At 34.4% G+C, this 22,810-nt stretch overlaps 1 protein-coding gene across 1 annotated transcript in view; it reads left to right on the forward strand.

The window, feature by feature from the left end:
* Positions 1-1,143: 1,143 nt before the first annotated feature.
* LOC131931807 (uncharacterized) overlaps positions 1,144-22,810 on the forward strand; it is a 31,896-nt gene continuing 10,229 nt past the window's right edge. Inside the window, exon 1 of the mRNA XM_059288659.1 lies at positions 1,144-6,625. Coding sequence (XP_059144642.1) covers positions 1,144-6,625 — 5,482 coding nt within the window. The remainder of the gene's footprint in view (positions 6,626-22,810) is intronic.

Raw genomic sequence — 22,810 nt, forward strand, 5'->3', positions numbered from 1 at the left:
ACCAATCTTACCATACAGGAAACCAGAATATATCAAAAAAACTATTCTAACCCGCTAAGACACAAGCAACTCTCAACAGACCAGCCTCTCTTAACAGACCACTCTTACCAAACAAGAGACCAGTCTCTCTCAGCAGACCAGTCGTAATATACAAAATACTAAACTCACTCAACTGACCAATCTTACCCTCCGAGACACCAGACTCTCTCAACAGACCATTCTTACCATACACGAGACCAGCCTCTCTGTAAAGATTAGTCTTATCATACAATAGACACGCCTCTCTCAACAAACCAGTTTTACCATACAAGACACCAGCCTTTTTAAACAGACCAGTTGTATCGTACCAGCCTCACATAACAGACAATAGACACCAGCCTCCCTCAAAAAGACCAGTCTTACCATTCAAGAGACCAGCCGCTCTCAAAAGACCAGTCAGACCTCTCAAGAATTCAATGCGACAAATATGTGTGCACTGCAGTACAACCATGATGCTACTTTCTACTTCAAAGTGAATTAGCAGATAGCTGGCAATTGCTAAGCTACGATTGTAAGATTATGATCTCATGTAGCCCATGTAGCCGCTTGCGAGGCGGAAAAACAAACTAACAATAATGACAGTTATTATTGCACTGTCGCCGTATTGAATTTTGTGTAGACAACTAGTGCAATCAATTGTTGAAATAGGTAATTACATCCAGGATAATCATTATAGAAAATATGATATCACGCCTTAAACTAGTGTTCCCATGCAAGTACAGTTGAGGTAATGGGCTAAACTAGATTTTACTGAAATAAGAAATTCGATTAAAACAGACACTTGCCTCTATTAAAAACACAATAACTTTTGTCAAGCATAACTTAAAGACCCTTTTTAATTAGATAAAGTAAAAACACACCATTCTGTTTGCATCCTTCTTTTCTAACCACAGAATAATATTCCACTTGGAACACTTATCTTTTCTTGTAAATTAAAAAACGAACTATTTAAAGTAGTTATTCTTAAATGAAACTAACACCTTTTTTTTGCTTTTTTTAATGAAGGTCTGAACTGTAACGAATCGTCAAATGAAAGAAATCCTAACTGAAAGATATCGTTTTTTGTTTGTACAAAAAAAATCATTTTTAACCCGACACTAGAAAATGGAAGACCTGTTGGCAGAATCGTTACATGAGTACTATAAAGTAGTAGAAAGGTTACTCACACAAGATGATTATGTAAAGCAACCAGATAAAACAGGATGGGATTCTCTAATGATTGCGTGTAATAAGGGCGATGATAAAACTGCCAAGCTGTTGATACAAAATGGCGCAGACTTAACAATTGTAAATAAAGACGAGCTCGATGTTGTTATGCTTGCATCACAGAAAGGACATTATGCTGTTTTAGAATTACTTTTAGAGAACGGTGCAAATTATACTCGTGTTACTACATATGGATGGAACGCATTAATGATTGCAGCTTTAAACGGCTATTGTAACATTGTAGAGCTTCTGATGACAAAAGGCGTAAGCTTACATCAAACAGACACAAATGGAATAGATGCATTGATGATAGCGTCTGAAAGTGGGAAAGATAAAATAGTAGAACTACTCTTGCGTGGTAGTGCGGATGTTAAAAGATTGCAATCAGACAATTGGAATGCGTTAATGATTGCGTGTGGGAAAGGACATGATACAATTGTAGAATTACTTTTAAAAAACGGTGCTGATTTAAATCAAGTTGATACACATGGAATGGATTCATTAATGATTGCTTGTGAATTCGGGCATGAAAAAATTGTATATTTACTTATACAACATGGAGCTGATGTAAACAGGTTTAACAACAACAAATGGTCATCTTTAATGTTTGCATGCAATAAAGGTCACTACAATGTTGTCAAGTTACTAACATTATATGATCTCGATTTGTACAGTGTGACAGAGGATGTACCTCACAGTTTGCTAACAACAGATGGGGGTAGATATGTTGAGAAGAAAGAACAGCATCTTAGCTGTAGTGTAGGTTACATGGCTTTGTTGATTGCCTGTAAAAAGGGATATGTCGAAATTGCAGAGTTACTGCTTCCATTTGACATAGATATAAACGGTATTACAAACAACGGTTGGAGCCCTTTATTTGCGGCGTGTGTATATGGCAGGGACAAGATTCTAAAGCTATTATTAACACATGGAGTTCGTTTGGATCAATTTAAAAAGGAAGGAAATAATTCAGTATTGATTGTTTGTAGTAAACGTCATTATACAATAATTGAATTATTAACCAAATATGGTGTGGATTTAGGCTGCATAGACAATAAAGACAATACTGCTCTAGTGTATGCGGCTAAAGCTGGAAACATTGAAATTGTTGACTATTTAATAAAAGCTGGAGTAAATATAAATGACAGCAATGACCTCGAATATTCCCCATTATTATTAGCAATAGAAAAAGGGTTTACCGAAATAGTTGAGCTATTAATAGAAAATGGCGCATGCTTAACATGTGTTGATAGTGAAGGTAACAATGCATTAATTCTTGCAACCCAATTCGGACATGTTCAAATTGTGTTGCTACTACTAAAATATGGAATAAATTTAAATTATGCAAATGATAAAGGAGATAATGCTTTTCTCATAGCCTGCAAAAAATGTAATGTCGACATTTTGATGTTACTGCTTCAGTACAACATAGATGTGAATTGTATTGCAGCAGATTGTTGGAGCCCTTTATTATGTGCATGTGAAAATGGACAAGACAGAATTCTAGAACTCTTATTAAAACATGGAGCTGACATTGATATCTTAAACAAGAGAGGCGGTTATGCTGTAATGATTGCTTGTGAAAAAGGTCATGATAAAATCATTGAATTACTTATTAAATACGGCGCTTCTTTAAATTTTGTTGACATTGAAGGTAACAATGCTTTAATGAACGCATGTAAAAGTGGACATATTCGTATTGTTGAATTGCTAATACAAAGCGGATGCGACTTAAATCATTTGAATAAAAAAGGTGATAGTGCTATGCTAATAGCGTTCAAAAAAGGACATATTAACATCTTAGATTTGCTACTTAAGAATAATGTAGATGTAAAATCGAGAGGGTTGGGTGCAGTATTGGCTGCCTATAAAACAGGTGATTATGAAATAATGGATTTACGAGAAGAATATGTTGCTCATTTGGGCAATACTGATATTGATGACAGTAATATTTTAATGTGTGCCATTAGAAATGATCACTTTGAAATTATTGACTATCTTATAAAAGCTGGAGTAAATATAAATGACAGCAATGGCCTCGAATATTCCCCATTATTATTAGCAATAGAAAAAGGGTCTACCGAAATAGTTGTGCTATTAATAGAAAATGGCGCATACTTAACATGTGTTGATAATGAAGGTAACAATGCATTAATTCTTGCAACCCAATTCGGACATGTTCAAATTGTGTTGCTACTACTAAAATATGGAATAAATTTAAATTATGCAAATGATAAAGGAGATAATGCTTTTCTCATAGCCTGCAAAAAATGTAATGTCGACATTTTGATGTTACTGCTTCAGTACAACATAGATGTGAATTGTATTGCAGCAGATTGTTGGAGCCCTTTATTATGTGCATGTGAAAATGGACAAGACAGAATTCTAGAACTCTTATTAAAACATGGAGCTGACATTGATATCATAAACAAGAGAGGCGGTTATGCTGTAATGATTGCTTGTGAAAAAGGTCATGATAAAATCATTGAATTACTTATTAAATACGGCGCTTCTTTAAATTTTGTTGACATTGAAGGTAACAATGCTTTAATGAACGCATGTAAAAGTGGACATATTCGTATTGTTGAATTGCTAATACAAAGCGGATGCGACTTAAATCATTTGAATAAAAAAGGTGATAGTGCTATGCTAATAGCGTTCAAAAAAGGACATATTAACATCTTAGATTTGCTACTTAAGAATAATGTAGATGTAAAATCGAGAGGGTTGGGTGCAGTATTGGCTGCCTATAAAACAGGTGATTATGAAATAATGGATTTACGAGAAGAATATGTTGCTCATTTGGGCAATACTGATATTGATGACAGTAATATTTTAATGTGTGCCATTAGAAATGATCACTTTGAAATTATTGACTATCTTATAAAAGCTGGAGTAAATATAAATGACAGCAATGGCCTCGAATATTCCGCATTATTATTAGCAATAGAAAAAGGGTTTACCGAAATAGTTGTGCTATTAATAGAAAATGGCGCATACTTAACATGTGTTGATAATGAAGGTAACAATGCATTAATTCTTGCAACCCAATTCGGACATGTTCAAATTGTGTTGCTACTACTAAAATATGGAATAAATTTAAATTATGCAAATGATAAAGGAGATAATGCTTTTCTCATAGCCTGCAAAAAATGTAATGTCGACATTTTGATGTTACTGCTTCAGTACAACATAGATGTGAATTGTATTGCAGCAGATTGTTGGAGCCCTTTATTATGTGCATGTGAAAATGGACAAGACAGAATTCTAGAACTCTTATTAAAACATGGAGCTGACATTGATATCATAAACAAGAGAGGCGGTTATGCTGTAATGATTGCTTGTGAAAAAGGTCATGATAAAATCATTGAATTACTTATTAAATACGGCGCTTCTTTAAATTTTGTTGACATTGAAGGTAACAATGCTTTAATGAACGCATGTAAAAGTGGACATATTCGTATTGTTGAATTGCTAATACAAAGCGGATGCGACTTAAATCATTTGAATAAAAAAGGTGATAGTGCTATGCTAATAGCGTTCAAAAAAGGACATATTAACATCTTAGATTTGCTACTTAAGAATAATGTAGATGTAAAATCGAGAGGGTTGGGTGCAGTATTGGCTGCCTATAAAACAGGTGATTATGAAATAATGGATTTACGAGAAGAATATGTTGCTCATTTGGGCAATACTGATATTGATGACAGTAATATTTTAATGTGTGCCATTAGAAATGATCACTTTGAAATTATTGACTATCTTATAAAAGCTGGAGTAAATATAAATGACAACAATGGCCTCGAATATTCCCCATTATTATTAGCAATAGAAAAAGGGTCTACCGAAATAGTTGTGCTATTAATAGAAAATGGCGCATACTTAACATGTGTTGATAATGAAGGTAACAATGCATTAATTCTTGCAACCCAATTCGGACATGTTCAAATTGTGTTGCTACTACTAAAATATGGAATAAATTTAAATTATGCAAATGATAAAGGAGATAATGCTTTTCTCATAGCCTGCAAAAAATATAATGTCGACATTTTGATGTTACTGCTTCAGTACAACATAGATGTGAATTGTATTGCAGCAGATTGTTGGAGCCCTTTATTATGTGCATGTGAAAATGGACAAGACAGAATTCTAGAACTCTTATTAAAACATGGAGCTGACATTGATATCATAAACAAGAGAGGCGGTTATGCTGTAATGATTGCTTGTGAAAAAGGTCATGATAAAATCATTGAATTGCTTATTAAATATGGCGCTCGTTTAACTTTTGTTGACATTGAAGGTAACAATGCTTTAATGAACGCATGTGAAAGTGGACATATTCGTATTGTTGAATTGCTAATACAAATCGGATGCGACTTAAATCATTTAAATAAAAAAGGTGATAGTGCTATACTAATAGCCTTCAAAAAAGGACATATTAACATCTTAGATTTGCTACTTAAGAATAATGTAGATGTAAAATCGAGAGGGTTGGGCGCAGTATTGGCTGCCTATAAAACGGGTGATTATGAAATAATTGAATTACGAGAAGAATATGTTGCTCATTTGGGCAATACTGATATTGATGACAGTAATATTTTAATGTGTGCCATTAGAAATAATCACTTTGAAATTATAGACTATCTTATAAAAGCTGGAGTTGATGTGAATCATTCTAATACACACGGATTTTGCCCATTAACTATAGCAATCAAAAGTGGGTTTACACAAATAGTCGAGTTATTACTAGAAAATGGCGCATATATTACCCAGCAAATAATTGCACAGATATGTGAGGCAAAAACGACTGCTCGTAAAAAAAGTAATTTCGAAATGATAGAACTACTAAAAAAATATATTAATAATTTTAGTCATACAGACATTAACGGTGAGACTCCTTTAATGTACGCATCTAGAAAAGGGCATTTAAACAATGTAGGATTTCTGTTACAAATTGGGGTTGATTCAAACTACTGCAACGATAAAGGATATAGCGCTTTAATGAAAGCAACGGAATTCGGAAATGTAGAAATTGTAGAATTATTAATAAACAGCGGGTGTGATATAAATTGTATTAACTGTTTTGGAACCAACGCTTTAATGATTGCATGTAGTAAAGGATATGACGTAATTGCAGAGATCTTTATTAAAAAGGAACAATGGCAAGAATTCCTTCATGTGGACGAAAATTCCAGACTTGTAAATGATTCATCTGGGTCTCAGCGAAAACTATTGATTAAAATATATGATGTTTTTTTTACCGCTGTTGAAAATAGGAAAGTTTCTTCGTTTGAAAATTTAGCGAAGATTGTTTTTGAGACTAGAAATTCAAATGTGTCCTTTGAAGTCGTACATCTAGCTCGTCAACTTCGTAAAATATGTAAGTATTTATATGCAGGTAAGAATGTAGAAACAGGGGCGGAACTACAGTGCCGCCAGACCCCGCGACCCGGGAGGGGGGGGGGCAGACCAATTGGGGGCCCAAAAATCCTGGCTAAATTATTTTTAAAAAAAATTTAAAAAAAAATTAGGTGGAGGTCGAGTTATCTTTCTTCTACAGTTACAAACAAACACGATAGTCGGCAAACGTCTTTGAGAAAAATTCACTGACCATAGCTCGAGAGACCGCCAGACATATAGACTACTTCAAAGACGAAGCATCTGAAATTTGTCTGTGCCGGTACGCTTTGAAATCGGGCTGGGGAAATGTTGCGGCGAGGCGACTATCCTGGTCTTCTAGACGATCGGAAAAAGTCGACACTATTGATGTAGATGTTTATCGGCGCTTTCTTGTCCCCTTCCCTTCCCAACTCTCTCCCCACCTCCCCCCTACCCCTCACTTCTACCCCTCACCACACCCTTACTCTTACAATAAGATGTAATGCATAGATTAACGAACCGTCTATGATATGAACTGTAAACTGACCACTTCTGCACATTTTGTTAAAGACACTAGTCAGTAGTTGTTCAGTTACCTGATGAACAGGGGCGGAACTACAGTCCCGCCAGACCCCGCAATGCGCGGGGGGGGTGGGGGGGGAGGCCGTTTAGGGGCCCACGGCTGACCAAAAATTTTTTTTTTTAATTTTGAATTTAATTTTTGCCTTAATATTTGGTTTGTAAAAGAAAAACACTGTAGCTGCGGTACGATTATCTTTATTTTACAGTCACTATATCACGCTCTTCCGCAAAAGATAAAATCCATTACACAAACTACAGTGTAAAATATAGGCAACTCTTCAAATTTTGAATGACTTCTTTGACTCGTTGCCCCCCCCCCTCCCTTTGATAGCTAAATAGAGGACACGTAACTGTTTCACCGATCCTCCAAAGTATACTGTGGCGGATGGGGCAGGGGATGGGGACCAAAAAGGGGGTTAAAAAATTGTCGACAAATTCTTTACATATTTAAAACAGTTATTTATAGTTGTATTTTTTAACCATCGTCAAGGCCGAGTTCTATTTCCCTACAATCAAACACACGCTGTCGCCGGCAAAATTCTTTTAAAAAAAAAAAAAAGTCCATAGCACGAAAAGCCGCTACATATGAAGTGGGCTTTCAATACTTTCATGATGCGCGGTTCTTATTTGCGGCATTGGTAGGGGACCCGAAATCCATTGTACATTTTTCAATGTTAATATGTGTTTGTGATAGTGGTTGAATTTGTATCCTGTACTATCTTCTATCGTACAAATAATTTAAAAAAATAATATAATACTAGAAACTTTAGTTTTATTTCCTTTACTTGTTTTTGATTTTACAAGAAATATAGTAAACTTTTAAGGCATATACTTCAAATTATCTCCCCTGAGTAAGTTTTACAATGGATGATGCTGACGTACATAGATCAAGGCATTTTGTTGTCCCTTTCAAGTTTTTTCCCGAGCCGACCCCTATCCCATCCCTTTTTCTCAACCTCACAAGTATCGAGGAGATAAATGTATCGTTTATGAACTACTTTCAAACCGTACGATTCACCACTTCAGCACATTTTGTCAGACACTAGACAGCACTAGATCTAGTCAACACATATTAATTTACTTTCATAGTATTAGGCACATCTAATTCACAAAACAGGGCAGGTAAGATTATTTTTTATATAATTATTTAGAAATTAATTAGAACGTTTAGAATTAATTGAACATTATTAATAGTCGTTGAGGTGGGGGTGTGTAAGGGTCTGGCTTTTTGTTAGTATGTGACGTCATTTGTGGATCCCCCCTCCCCTAAATCAGAAGGTTATCCAACGCGTGACCTGGCCACATACAGTTGTACATGTGAAAAACATTTTTCTCTCTATTATTATTATGCATTACTGCATCATTCACCCAATCGCCATGAAAACTTGGGAAGCTGTTGAGTACAGCCCCGCAAAGGTTTCTGTCATAGGCCTAACATTTGTACATATTTGAGTGGGTTCTCCTAACGGAATATGTGATTTAGCGCCCAGTGATCCTGCATAAGCGGATGAGGTTACTACTTGAATACAACCGGCGGCAGTGTCATCCTGAGCGCATCACATATGAGCAAGTTGGCCCCCACAGACAGTCGTTTAAAAGTTCCCACAACACTAGGAATAAGTCTCGCTACAACACTCGATGACTAAATCTAATTAGGTGTCGCACCAATGTTTCTTCCAGGGTAGACTGTTTTCGGGACAGGTGAGGGGGGGGAGCTCTGCCGGAAGAAACAATGTGTCACACCCATCACCCGTGCAGTAATGTAACCGGTAACTCCAAGAGCCCCGTAACTCCCCTGACACCTCGGCCGTCGCCGAGGGATTTACAGCATGCCTTGGCGAAATTGTTAACATTTAATTCAACTTCTGGAAAACAGGGCACACGGTTAGTAACGTTTTGATGAAAGCCTCAGTTTGGTGTGTTGGACTAGATTTAGAAAGGGGCCAGCTGGAATTTTTTTTTAATTGAGAGCGAACCTTGTTATATATATACTAGCTGCATCCCGTGCTCCGCCACGGTAAATCTTTTTTAAATGTACCAACTTGCGAATAGAACAAAACTAAACACAACACAAACGAACGCAAAAAAAAAACACAAACGAAAAAACAAAACACAACACTCATAACGTAAACACATCTTAAATGCAATCATAAAGGCATTTTGCTCACAGTCTAGCCCGTAGCGCCAAATCGCGCCCTTTCCGAGCGCGGGCGGACGCGTCTGGACACAGTTAATGAGGCGTAGCGACCCTTCCCGGTGCCCGGGGACAAACTTTCGATTTGCTACCCCCCCCCCCCCCCCTCTCAAACTTTTGATTTGCACCCCTTCCCCTCAAACTTTCAATTTCCACCCCACTCCCTTAAACTTTAGCTTTGCACCCCCCCCCCCCTCCGCAAATTTTCAATTTGTTTTTCCAACCCATTTTGGCGCCCCCTAAGGTCGGAGCCAGGGGACATATGCCCCCCCCTCCTTGCAACCCCTCTGCTATAAAACCCCTAGCTTGTCCGCAAACCGAAAGATAGAATAATAATTAGTAAATAATACGTTCAGTGTATAAAATAAATTAAAGGCATTATTTAGAATATCCGTGTTTTACAGACCATATTGCACATTATAAATTCATGCATTTTTTTCAGTACTTTTTAAAATTTACAATAAAGTTTCATGACTAAAACCATTGCGCACCTAATGAACGTGATAATTAATATAATAATGGAGAATAGTTTATTAAAAATTATAATTAGTAAACAGTACATTCAGTGAATAAAATAAATAAAAGATAGCCTTTTATCAATCAATGCTAATTATAATATTCCAACAATAATGTACTGTTACACGTCTGCATAATTTGCATTCACATTTTGCTAATTATATTATTCCAACAATTATTCCGTCTTGCAGATTTTGCATTCACATTTTAGCGTGAGTTCAATTTATTTTTAAAATACCTCCCTTGGCAAAATTACTAAACAGTTTAATTAGATTTTTCTAACCTACAGTTATTATGTTATTAAAATGTATCCACTTTTTCTAGGAATATTAACGAAAACTATATTTGACATTGATCCTTTTAATATGTTTTAGCAATGTGCGTGTATTTAATATTCTCTTTACGTTATGCAAAATTGTACAAACAGTGGAAATTATAAAATAGCTCTATGCCACTATATAAACAAACCCTACTCTAATACATATAATAAGACACTGCGGTGCACTGAAAAGCACTGCGTGGTGCGAATGTTTACTTTTATGGTTCCAAAAGCTATAGCGATGACAGAAGGAAGGAAGGAAGGAAGGACTGACACACGCTCAGCCCGCTTATATTATACTAGCTGCATCCCGTGCTCCGCCACGGTAAATCTTTTTAAAATATACCAACTTTGGAACAGAACAAAACAAACAAAAACACATCACAAACACAAACAAAACACAACCACAACCACAACACAACCACATTACAACCACAACACAATCACAACACAACCACAACACAACCACAACCACAACACAACCACAAAACACCCACAACACAACCACAAAACAACCACAACACAACCACAACACAACCACAAAACAACCACAACCACAACACACGGTAAATCTTTTTTAAATGTACCAAGTTGGGAACAGAACAAAACTAAATACAACACAAACGAACGCAAAGAAAAAAAAACGAAAAAACAAACACAACACTCATAACATAAACACAATTTAAATACAATCATAAAGGCATATTGCTCACAGTCTAGCCCGTAGCGCCAAATCGCGCCCTTTCCGGTGATTTGCACCCCCCTCAAACTTTCGATTTGCACCCCTGTCCCCCCGCCCTAAAACTTTCGATTTCCACCCCCCCCCCCCCCTCGCGCAATTTTTTCCAACCCACTTTGGCGCCCCCTAAGGTCGGCACCCGGGGACATATGCCCCCCCCCCCCCTCGCTACGCCTCTCCTATAAAACCCGAAAGATAGAATAATAATTAGAAAACTGTATAAATAATAGGCAGTATCTATAATATCCGTGTTTTACCTACAATATTTCACTTTATCCATTCACGCATTTTTTTTCCAGTACTTTAAATTTTAAAAATTTACAATTGGGTGTTGCAGTAATACTTTGCTATATAACATGCTAATTTTCAAAAAATTATATAAATTATTTGGCAAGCGCTAAAATTATGTTTTAGCTGTCAAAAATTAAAACAAAATATTAAGTATTGATTTTTACGTGTTTTGAATTTTTTAATTCAAGATAAACTATTAAAAATAATTTTTGAAATAATTAATAATATTAATTCATTAATCCATTCAAAGTTTTGAAAAAACTTCCGCCAGGGAGAGATAAAATCTTTCAAACTAAATGAATTTTTGTGATCATGATTCCCATTGATAAAAAAACATGGCGGCTGCTTGTTTCTTGACTTCGCTTCAAGATTTTAAACTCATCATGAACTCCCAATATGCAACAAATATACAAAATTTCAAGTCTATTGTGTACGTACGGTTGGGAAGTAATGTATTTGCATTCAATTCTGACAGAAAAGTTTTGTGGCGGTAAGTAAATTAATTATTTTTAAAAGTTAAATCTAAGACCTAGCAAGCCTAGCCCCAGGGGACATTACTCCTACTGGACGATTTGGTAAACAGTAAACAAACGATTATCAAGTTCGACTTTACACTTTATTTCAGCATATTGCAACTAGATCTAGATATCTAATAGTTATTAGTAATAGATCTCAATCTACCTGATCCTAAATCTGTTCTTTATACTTCCTTAACTAATAACTAGAGTCTAGATCTATACTGATCCCTCTAAATAAAAAATGACAGTGATTAGATTTAGTGTATGTTTGTTTGTAGAGATCTGATTGCAAGTACTTATCTAATATCTAGTAAGTACTTCTAAGTAGTGACTACGACTAGTCTAACTAAGTGCAGACTGTAGACTACTGAGGATGTTAGTGTAGTTCAGTTGAGCATAGTTACTGAAGTAGACTTAGTAGAGAGTGAATGCAACATTGTGAGTGTAATAAATTAAAAAGTTAATAATAGGACCTAATGATAATTAATAATTAATGATGAAGTGACTAGCCGGAATAAGATTTTTCTATAATTCTAGATCCAGTGAGTAGGTCGGTAAAATCACGATATAGCGTCGGTTATTATTCCGGAACTGTACAGCAGTAAAAAACAGTAAAACCATGGCGTAGTCTGTCGAGCCGTTCCGGAAACCACCGGAAATACTGTAAACCATCATTTATTTGCCGCCATATTATTTTTAATACTTAATGTTTAAAAATGTGCAAGGATTGATTTTAGTTGCATTTTAAATACTGTTTTGCTAATTATTTTGTATTTCTAATTATTTTAAGTGTATGTGCTAATTATTGCTGCTACTAAACATTATTCTAGTTATTCTTACTACTTTTAACTTTAGTTAATCTATTCGTCTTATTTACTAACAGAACAAGAGCTGGTTGTCGCAAATCTTCTGCAGGTTTTTTCTGTTTCTTAAAAAAAAAATAATTAATTACTACACTCGAGTTTATTAATAATATTTAGATTTTCTATCTGTTTTTAATTTTCTGTCAATCAAACTGAAAATTAAGTTAAAACATTAATTTAATGCACTTGACTTTATTTTTATTTCACCGGTCAAATAAACTATGGTTTACAGTAACGAATGTTACCGAAACTCAACGAACATTACCCAATAATTTCCGACGCTATATCGTGATTTTACCAGTAGGTCTCTGAGTCTAGATGTAGCTAGTTAACAACAGTGCTAAATCTAGTTAGTAACTTGTCTAGAGAAATCTAGATCTAGAATTATTTAGTAATTTAGTAGGCAATAATTATAAATAATAATATTAATAAAATTAAAATGTTGACATCTGTTGCTACTGCGAACCTATCTAGATTTGATTTAAGAAGTAGATTTAAAGTTTAGTTGACTGCTAAAGATTAAGAAAGTCTGCTACTAACTAGAGTAGTAGGCATATGCTTACTTAGAAATCTAGATGTAGGAAGTTTATGTGTAAATCTAGCAAGACCCAGTTATTTTAGTAGGCATTGAATTATGGTTATTAGATCTAGAGTTTAGATTTAGTTAGAGAGTTGTCAATATTGACCTGAAGTTATAGATTTAATGGCTAGTTTTGATTGCAATTTTATTTATATTTTTGATACGCTTATTATGTATAAAAATGTAAACTATGATTAAAAGACAAAATTTTAAGTATAAATATTGTGTGTAAATCTATTTTTCAGAATACCTGAATTAAATCAGTGCATATAGACCTCTAGTAAACACAGAAGAAAGTACCCTACACATGTTACAGGCAACCTTAACTAAGACTATCAACAAAACATATTAAATCAAAATGTGTTTTAGAATGAAGATTTCATCTGAGTCTGCAATTTATGAATAACAATATTTGATGCAAGAAAAACATTAAATTCCCTGAAATTAAGGGACAAATATTACATTAAATAAAATGCCTTTATCTTTAAATACTTAATAAATTATTAATTTATTTAATAAAAATTGAACTTGTCTTAATCATTGAATTTGTTTATTGATTGTAATTGTTAATGTTATTGTTAGTGTATGAAAATATTGTAAACAACAGTGAGAGTTGTAAAGTTCCTGTTTCTAGCCTGTTTGTCCATGGATCAGATTGCAAAGAGTTCAACTGTTTCTGTGAACTAGGCATTCGAAGCCATGATGTGGTCAGCACTATGACAATGCCATTACTTTCACTGATGTGAGTTTGGTACCCCTCATTGCTGGGTGCACTCAGGGACTTTTTACTGACTTAAACCTCAATTCAACTTGAGACTTTGGGTTAGTAGTAATGGCAGTCTAGCGCCAGTGTGTTTTTCTTCATATAAAATTTGCAAGTTAAACACTGTTTAGTTTCCTCAATCACTACAGCTTTCCAAAATCACTGAACTAACACACACAAACACAAAGAACGTATTAAAACAACACTCAATAAAAATAACATAAATCTTAACACTTGATAAAAGATTTATTTAGGATATATCAATATATATTTTTACAATGACCTACAAATACTAAATTGGGATTCATGGTCAAGCAGTAGAGCACACAATTGATAAACCAGAGAAGTGGTTTGAGGGCTTGAGTACATTATCATTAAGGGTAACTGGCTTGAGATACTGACTTAAAGTGTAAACCACACAACTGTTTTATTGGTCTAAGTAAAAAAAACAAGACATTATTAATATTATTACAAGTGGAACATGCTTCATCTGTGGAATAATACTTTCATTAACAGTAAAAATAAATATTAACTAGTGTACACAGACACTAAAAATACATGCTTACTGTAAAGCAAAAGTAATTCTTCTAAAACAATGTAATATTAGGCTTATTTAGTCATATCTGTTTATTCTGAGTGATATAGTCAGAATTCTGTAATTATAGCATATTTAATTTCTACTAAGTAAGCCTTGTACAACAGTATGAATATCTAGAATCTAGCTATATAGATTAATTGAAGTTGCTGATTTTTTTTTTTAAATCTTGGAATTAAATTTTCAATGTTAAACTAAAAGCTCAATGACAGTAACACAAAGTCAAACAAAGCTTATTACAATTAAACTAATTAGGCCCTAATGTTAGTAATTATTAGATTAATCCAATTTTTAGGCCCACTTTGGGCTTAAATCAAATTTGGAATTTCTAGAGCTATTACTAGATATAGAATTTTATCTAGTAATACTGGTACACTATAACTTGTCTATATATATATAACGATAACTATCTCTACGAGGACTAACTACTAAGCAGACGACTAATTAGTAATTACGGTTATTAGGTCTAGCCTACTGTCACCGTGTAATATCTAGTTTATCTACATCTAGATCTAGTACTAAAAGAAAAAGTACTAGGAAAAGGATTTTTTTTTTTAAATATGGCATTGATTTAAAATAGGGGCCTATTTATTAAAATGAATAAAGGCAAAGTCTTTATAACTAAATAGGCCTAATTTAAATTAGGGGCCTATAATTAACTATAATATGATTAATACATAGGGCCTAATTACTAATTCAATCAGTCCTAAACTTTCTAAGCAAAAGAAAGTCTAGAGAAAAATTTATGGGCCTAAGGGGTCATCCATAAATGACGTCACACTTGTAGGGGGGAGGGGGGGTCCGTAATTATGTGTGATGAGGGGGAGGGGGGGGGGTCAGATGTGGCGACGTCACATTTTTGCATTATAAAAAAGCAATGTTAGAAAACGAATTTTAGACGTTATTTCGCGTTTTAGATAACTGTTTTAATAAATTGTAATAGTTTAGACAAGATTTTGGAAATATATCGATGTTTTTAAAAAATTTAACTGCAATTTTGAGGGGGGTTGTAGGTTGAGGTGTGACGTCGTTTTAGGGGGGGGGGTCTGGCTTTTTGTGACGACGTGTGACGGAGGGGAGGGGGGGGAGGTAAAAATCGTCAAAAAAAGCGTGACGTCATTTATGGATGACCCCCTAAATTCAAAAGTTAAGTCTAAAGTCTAAAGGTTTCTGTTTTACATAAATCTAGCTAATTATTCTATTATTACTAAATCTAGCTTAAATACTAGCTAGCTAACTAAACTAATACTAACACACCTATTACTATTATATTAATAAAAGTATTCATATTAACCATATAGGCCTAGTTCACTATAAAAGAAAATACGCTATAGTCTATAATATAATATACAGTAACAGGCCTATACTTAATACTATTATTATTATAGATCTAGGTCTAACTAAAATAAGGCTGAGATCTAGATCTAGATCTAGATCTAAATAAAATACTTAGGCCCTAGATCTAGATCTAGTAAATAATACTATTTGACGATTTGTTATAGGGTAAAGGAGGGCGTTAAGAGCCGTGTGGTATTAAGCCCCAATCAACACCCCACCCCCACAAAACCCCCAATAACACTGCTAATCTACTTCTGAGGTAACAACCACTGCTGTTCTTTGATAACAGAGAAGCAGAGGATTCATTTTATGTAATTTATGACCCACTTGGTCCAATAGGGAGAGGATGAGACAGGATTTAATCCCACTGCCCTTTCCCTAAATTTTCTCAGCTCCATAAAACCATTTTGTGAACTTTTTTTCCAAATAGACATAACTTGGGAAACTTCACTTTGTAATAAACCAAATGAGTTTTTCAAGCCCATTCTTTGTTCCTGTATTAGAGCATTGGTTGTTGTACATTTTAACACTATTTTTATAGCTATGGCTAGAATAGTTTTATTTTGGTGATTTTTTTTTGCACAGTGATTATTGGTGCCAAAACAAAATGGCCGACATTTGTCCCATTTTACCATGCTATAAAGTTTTTATCATTATCAGAGTAAAACTTGACTGATCATTACCATAATGGTTTTATTTGTTAGATATTAACTATATCTACATGAATACATTAATTTTGTCCACTAGCTTGCCTGTTTAGAAAAGTTATAACAGATACTGTTATGTGGCTCTTGAAACCCTAAGTGCAAGTTTCTCATTTATTAGACCACTGAATATGACACTGGTATAGGAATAGTTAACACAAAATGTATTAATTTTTAAACAGACTTGTGTCTAAATGATAGAAATACAATTCTAACCTGCTAAAAAGTAAAAATTAAGCCATCTGATGTTAGCAAGGTAATTTTTAAAATGGTACACGTACTTATTACCCCTAAGGGGCAATACAGCCGACTCAGCCCCCACCTGTTTCTAACCAACCATAAAACTTCTAATCTCTTTGTAGGTAACAGGAATAAATGTTCTTAGGTCTCAGCCAATCTGGGGTGGTATGTTATGTAATTTATGGCCCTCATGGTCCAGCAGGGAAGTAAACAGACACATTAATACCACTGCTCCCCCCTTACAATTTCTTACCCCCATGATACCCAACCCCCACCAGTTTCTGGCCCACCATAAAACTTCATCGCTTTGTAGGTAACATGGATTACAGTTACAGATCTCAGACAATCTGGTGTGGCATGTTATGTAATATATGACCTTCATGGTCTAGCAGGGTGGAGACCAAAAAGGAATCAGTACCACTGCTCTCCCCTCACAATTTCTCACCTCCATGATAGCCAGACCCCACCTGTATCTAACTCACCATAAAACTTCATCTCTGTGTAGGTAACATGGACTAAGTTCTTAGATCTAAGCCAACCAGAGATAGCATCTCCTTATGTAATTTATGGCCCTCAGGGTCCAGCAAGGAGAAAAAAGGGGAAACCAGTACCACTGCTCTCCCCTCACAATTTCTCACCCCCATGATACCCAGCCCCCACCTGTATCTAACCCACCATAAAACTTATCTCTTTGTAGGTAGCATGGACTTAGTTCTTAGATCTCAGCCAACCAGAGATAGCATCTCCTTATGTAATTTATGGCCCTCAGGGTCCAGCAAGGAGAACAAAGGGGAAACCAGTACCACTGCTCTCCCCTCAACATTTCTCACCTCTATGTCATGTTATGTAATGTATAGCACACATGGCTTATCAGGGGAAAGCATTAAGGCAGATTAGTTAGTACCACCCCTTTTTACATACAAGAATGTTAACTCTGGACAGCTACACACTAGTATACTAGCTACACACTAGGCATACTAATGTGCCTACTGTAAACTACTAGACTTTAGGCCCTATGTACACCTGCAATTGTATCAATTGTAGACTGGGCCCATTGGGGCCTTGTGATAGCTAGTATCAGTTAAAGTGTGTGTACACAGCATTAACTATTTTGGGGTTAGAAATTAATTATTTTTATTGCGGAGTTAGTCTAAACTAGGAGATAATACTTATTGCCCCATTGCCCGGCTCCTTTCACCCCAAATGCTGATTTTGGGGGTATGACAATAAATGTTCAATTAAACTTATTTAAAGTATATTTAATACACCTTGTCATTATTTTTATATTGTGTAAGATATGTTAGAATAATTTTGCCATATTTTCAATACTAAAAAATTCTTAGATTAGCAGAAATCTTTAAAAATGTACAGGTGCTAAAAAGTGAGGCTCTTAACGCCCTCCTTTACCCTAATATATTATTAGACTCTCTATATCTAGATCTACTGTTTATAACTTAAACTTTATACTTAATTAAACTTAAAGTATGAGTGTATGACGTATCATTAATAGGCCTAATTATTAATTAATATTAATTTTAGGCCTAGTACTTAGTACTAACTAAGTTAGTAACTTAGTACACTTAAACTAAAGTAGAATCTAATTACTAAAATTCTTTAATCTTTAATTCTTTAGACTTGGTCACTTGACTTTACAACCTCTTCTTTACTCTTCTAATAAAATCGGTTTAGACTACGGTCCCTAGATCAGATCAAGATCTAGATCTAGATTTCTAGATCTAGCTAGAGTCTAGAGTCTAGAGTTAGTAGAGAATCTACCTCTAAAACTCTAAAACTAAATCTAACGAGTCGGTTATATTCTTCTAAATATAATTCTAGAATCTAGATTCTAGACTATATTAAAATCTGAAAAGTCAATTCTTTATCTAGATCTAGATCTAGAATCTAGATTAGATTTTAATTTTCTATCTCGATTTCTAGATCTAAATTCACGAAATTCTGATTCTAAATTCTTGAGTTTGTTTTGAAGCCAAAAGCGAAAGTAGCTTTCCTAACTTAAAAAAAAAGATTTAATAAAAATATTCAGATTTGGTTTAAAAAAACGCCAACCGGCAGGACTCCATTTGGACTCCACTTCAACACCCAATAGAGTTTCATAACTAAAACCATTGCGCACCTGATGAACGTGATGACGCGTCTATAATAGTGCTGAATAGTTGATTAAAAATTATAAGTAATAAACAGTAGGGCCTACATTCAGTGAATAAAATAAATAAAAGATTGCCTTTTATCAATCCATGCTAATTATAATTTTCTAACAATAATTTACTCTTACACATCCGGATAATTTGCATTCACATTTTGCTAATTATATTATTGCAACACTAATTCCTTCTATGACGACCGTATATTTGCATTCACATTTTTTATTAGCGTGAGTTTAATGTATTTTTAAATTACCTCTTTTGTCAAAATTAGAAAAAAAGAGTTATATTAATTTGATTTTTCTACCGTACTGTTATTATGTTATTGAAATGTATCCATTTTTTTCTGGGAATATAAACGAAAATGATATTTGACATTGATACTTTTAATATGTTTTAGCCGTGTGTGTATATTTAATATTTTCTTTAAGTTATGCAAAATTGTACAAACAGTGGAAATTATAAAATAGCTCTATGCCGCTATATAAACAAACCCTACTCTAATACTTATAATAAGACACTGCGGTGCACTGAAAAGCACAGCATGGTGCGTAGTTTACTTTTATAGTCCCAAAATCTATAGCGCTGACGGAAGGACTGACACACTACCTAGCCGCTTATATTATATATATATATATATATATATATATATATATATATATATATATATATATATATATATATATATATATATATATATATATATATATATATATATATATATATATATATATATATATATATATATATATATATATAGGGGCCCAAAAAAAATTCTTCGGGTGGGGGGCCTTTTTTTCTAGTTCCGCCACTGATACACATGACATGTTGTGATTAGATTTAATTGAATTTTTTTTTTCAAACCCAATCAGGCCAAAAATGAGTATCCTATGTTCGTATTGTGTGTTTATATATATATATATATATATATATATATATATATATATATATATATATATATATATATATATATATATATATATATATATATATATACATATATGGGGGGCCCAAAAAAATTTTTTGCGGGGTGGCCCATTTTTTCTAGTTCCGCCACTGTGTAGAAATAATAGTTTGTATATAAAGGCTACATACCCGTGCTTCTATTCTGTGTGGAAATCTAAATGTAGGCCCCTACTTTCTGTAAAAAAAAATCTTTTTTTTTAATTTAGCATGGGCGGCGCCGCGGAATGGTGGGATTTTTCTCTATATACGTTATATATAGAAATATATATACGATTGTGGTTCGACACAGTTTATCCCGTTCCATAAAACTTTAGAGAGTTGATAAATACTCCCGAGAAGGTTTCTTGGGTAGGAGGGAGGAGTAGGGGTGGGTTGGTGGTGGGGAAGGGAGATTTAATTTTGCATGAGCGACCCCCCGGTAGGATGCGATTTGGCGTTCTGATCTTTCCCGTGAGCGCTATGGTGTATATATTAGGTCTAAACAGCGTGATAGACAATGGATAGACAATGGATAGACAATGGATAGACAATGGATAGATGGGGCGTTACAAACGCTTACTAAATAGAATCACTCTGGTAGGGTGCGATTAGGCTGCAAATAAAATGTCTGTTTTGGCCCCCAAAGGCTCACATTGGGCCGCTGAGGGCCATCTAATACGTTTTATTTTAATAGAAAAATTAACCAAGGTTAGATTATTAACTGGGATGTTTCTTTTTGTCCGTAAAAAAATCCACGTACACGTACACGTACACGTACACGTACACGTCACGTACACGTACACGTACACGTACACGTACACGTACACGTACACGTACACGTACACGTACACGTACACGTACACGTACACGTACACGTACACGTACACGTACACGTACACGTACACGTACACGTACACGTACACGTACACGTACACGTACACGTACACGTACACGTACACCAAAATATACTTCTACACAAAAACCAATACAAATACTTATATATGCACATCTGACTATATGAACGGTACCTCTTCCTTTGACTGTACCTGTACCTGTACAAGTACTATCCCAACCTTATATCTGTATCTATTTACTAGGCATACTGCATAGCTTTGCTTAGGTTTTCATTAAACTTTTGAGACTTTGAATGATTAATTAATTAGTTATTCGCTGTTATCCGGAGTGCTTAGAGCCTACGTTTAAACAGTCTGAGTCGTTTCATGTCATGTAAACCTTGATGGAATATTCGCAATGTTATTACTCGCGAGGTTATTAGAACTGCAAAGGCTTTCTTAATTGTATAATTAAAAAAATATATTCAATTCACTTTCGCTATTAATTTTACAATTTTTTTGCAATACATATCTTAAATTATAACGAAATATATATTTCAACGAATGCTATACTTTGTGATTTTTCTTAAAAATAATATAAAAATTATTTTAAAATTTTTATTCATAGACCAAATTACGTAGTCTTCGTTAAACATATGTTTATATATGAAAATACGGCATCTGGACAAATCTAACAAATCTAAAGCGGGAATAAAAGTTGTTGTTACCCTCCATGGTCGGTCAACGACGTCACAAAAAGTTTGGGGAATCGTTCGTCAATATATATATATATATATATATATATATATATATATATATATATATATATATATATATATATATATATATATATATATATATATATATATATATATATATATATATATATATATATATATATATATGTATGTATGTATATATATATATTTATAGGCCTATATATCATACAAGTAGAATTTCCCTCGCGGTCACTTTTTAGCCCTCCTCGGGGTTTAGAGTCTGTCCAACAGCTTTTCCATTCCGCCTAGTCATCTATAGAAGTGTATGCCAAAAAATTGCCAGATGTACAGAGGTGAATTACCCTAAAATTTGTGTTGAGATTACCGTTTTTCACATAAAATATAAAGATTATATAGCGAAATACGACTGGTCAGTTTTGACCCTTCAAGATTTTTCTGACACCACTGGGCGTTGTTCTAACACCTAACAAAATATCAAGGGGGGTCGTTTCTTTTTTCGTAATATAGCTCATATAAAGAGAATTTCACTCGCGGTCATTTTTTAGCCCTCGCCGAATGCTTGAGTCCAACCGACAATTTTCCCATACGGCCTAGCCATTTACCTAGGAGCATGCTAAACATTAGTCTGATGCACAGAGGGTAAGTACCCTAAAATCTTTGTTGAAATTACCCTCTGCTTTTCACATAAAATACAAAGATTACATGAAGAAATAGGACTGGTCAGTTTTGACCCATTTCTTGATTTTTCCCGGATATGGCGAGTTTTTTCTAACACCCCTAGGCTTTCTCCTACCACCTCACAAAATATCAAGGCTGGTCGTTTGGCAAAAGTCCCCTCTCCGAGTACTTTACGGCCAACCGGCACCGGCCCTCGTGTTCCATTGCCCCAAGGCAGGATCCTGCCAAATTTGAATCGCCTGCGGCGCCGGAAAGTGTCCAATCGGGCACCCGACCACCTTGCTTTATATATATATATATATATATATATATATATATATATATATATATATATATATATATATATATATATATATATATATACGGTGTTTATTGGGATGGTGCCATGTCTTACTGCAGTTGCTTTGGAGGCGATCTTATTATCCCGCGTTTTTCCACACACTACCCATTGTTAAAAAATTGACCTAATCATTTCAAAGACTGAAATGTCGATTATGGACTACCCATTGAACTATAATACACGTCGAAATTAATTGTAGCTCTAATTGATCTCTTATCTGTAACACATCACATATGTAGACTTTAA

Source organism: Physella acuta, unplaced genomic scaffold (genome assembly GCF_028476545.2).
Source record: "Physella acuta isolate Inbredline_101_S28 unplaced genomic scaffold, ASM2847654v3 ptg002036l, whole genome shotgun sequence".
Classification (NCBI taxonomy): domain Eukaryota; kingdom Metazoa; phylum Mollusca; class Gastropoda; family Physidae; genus Physella; species Physella acuta.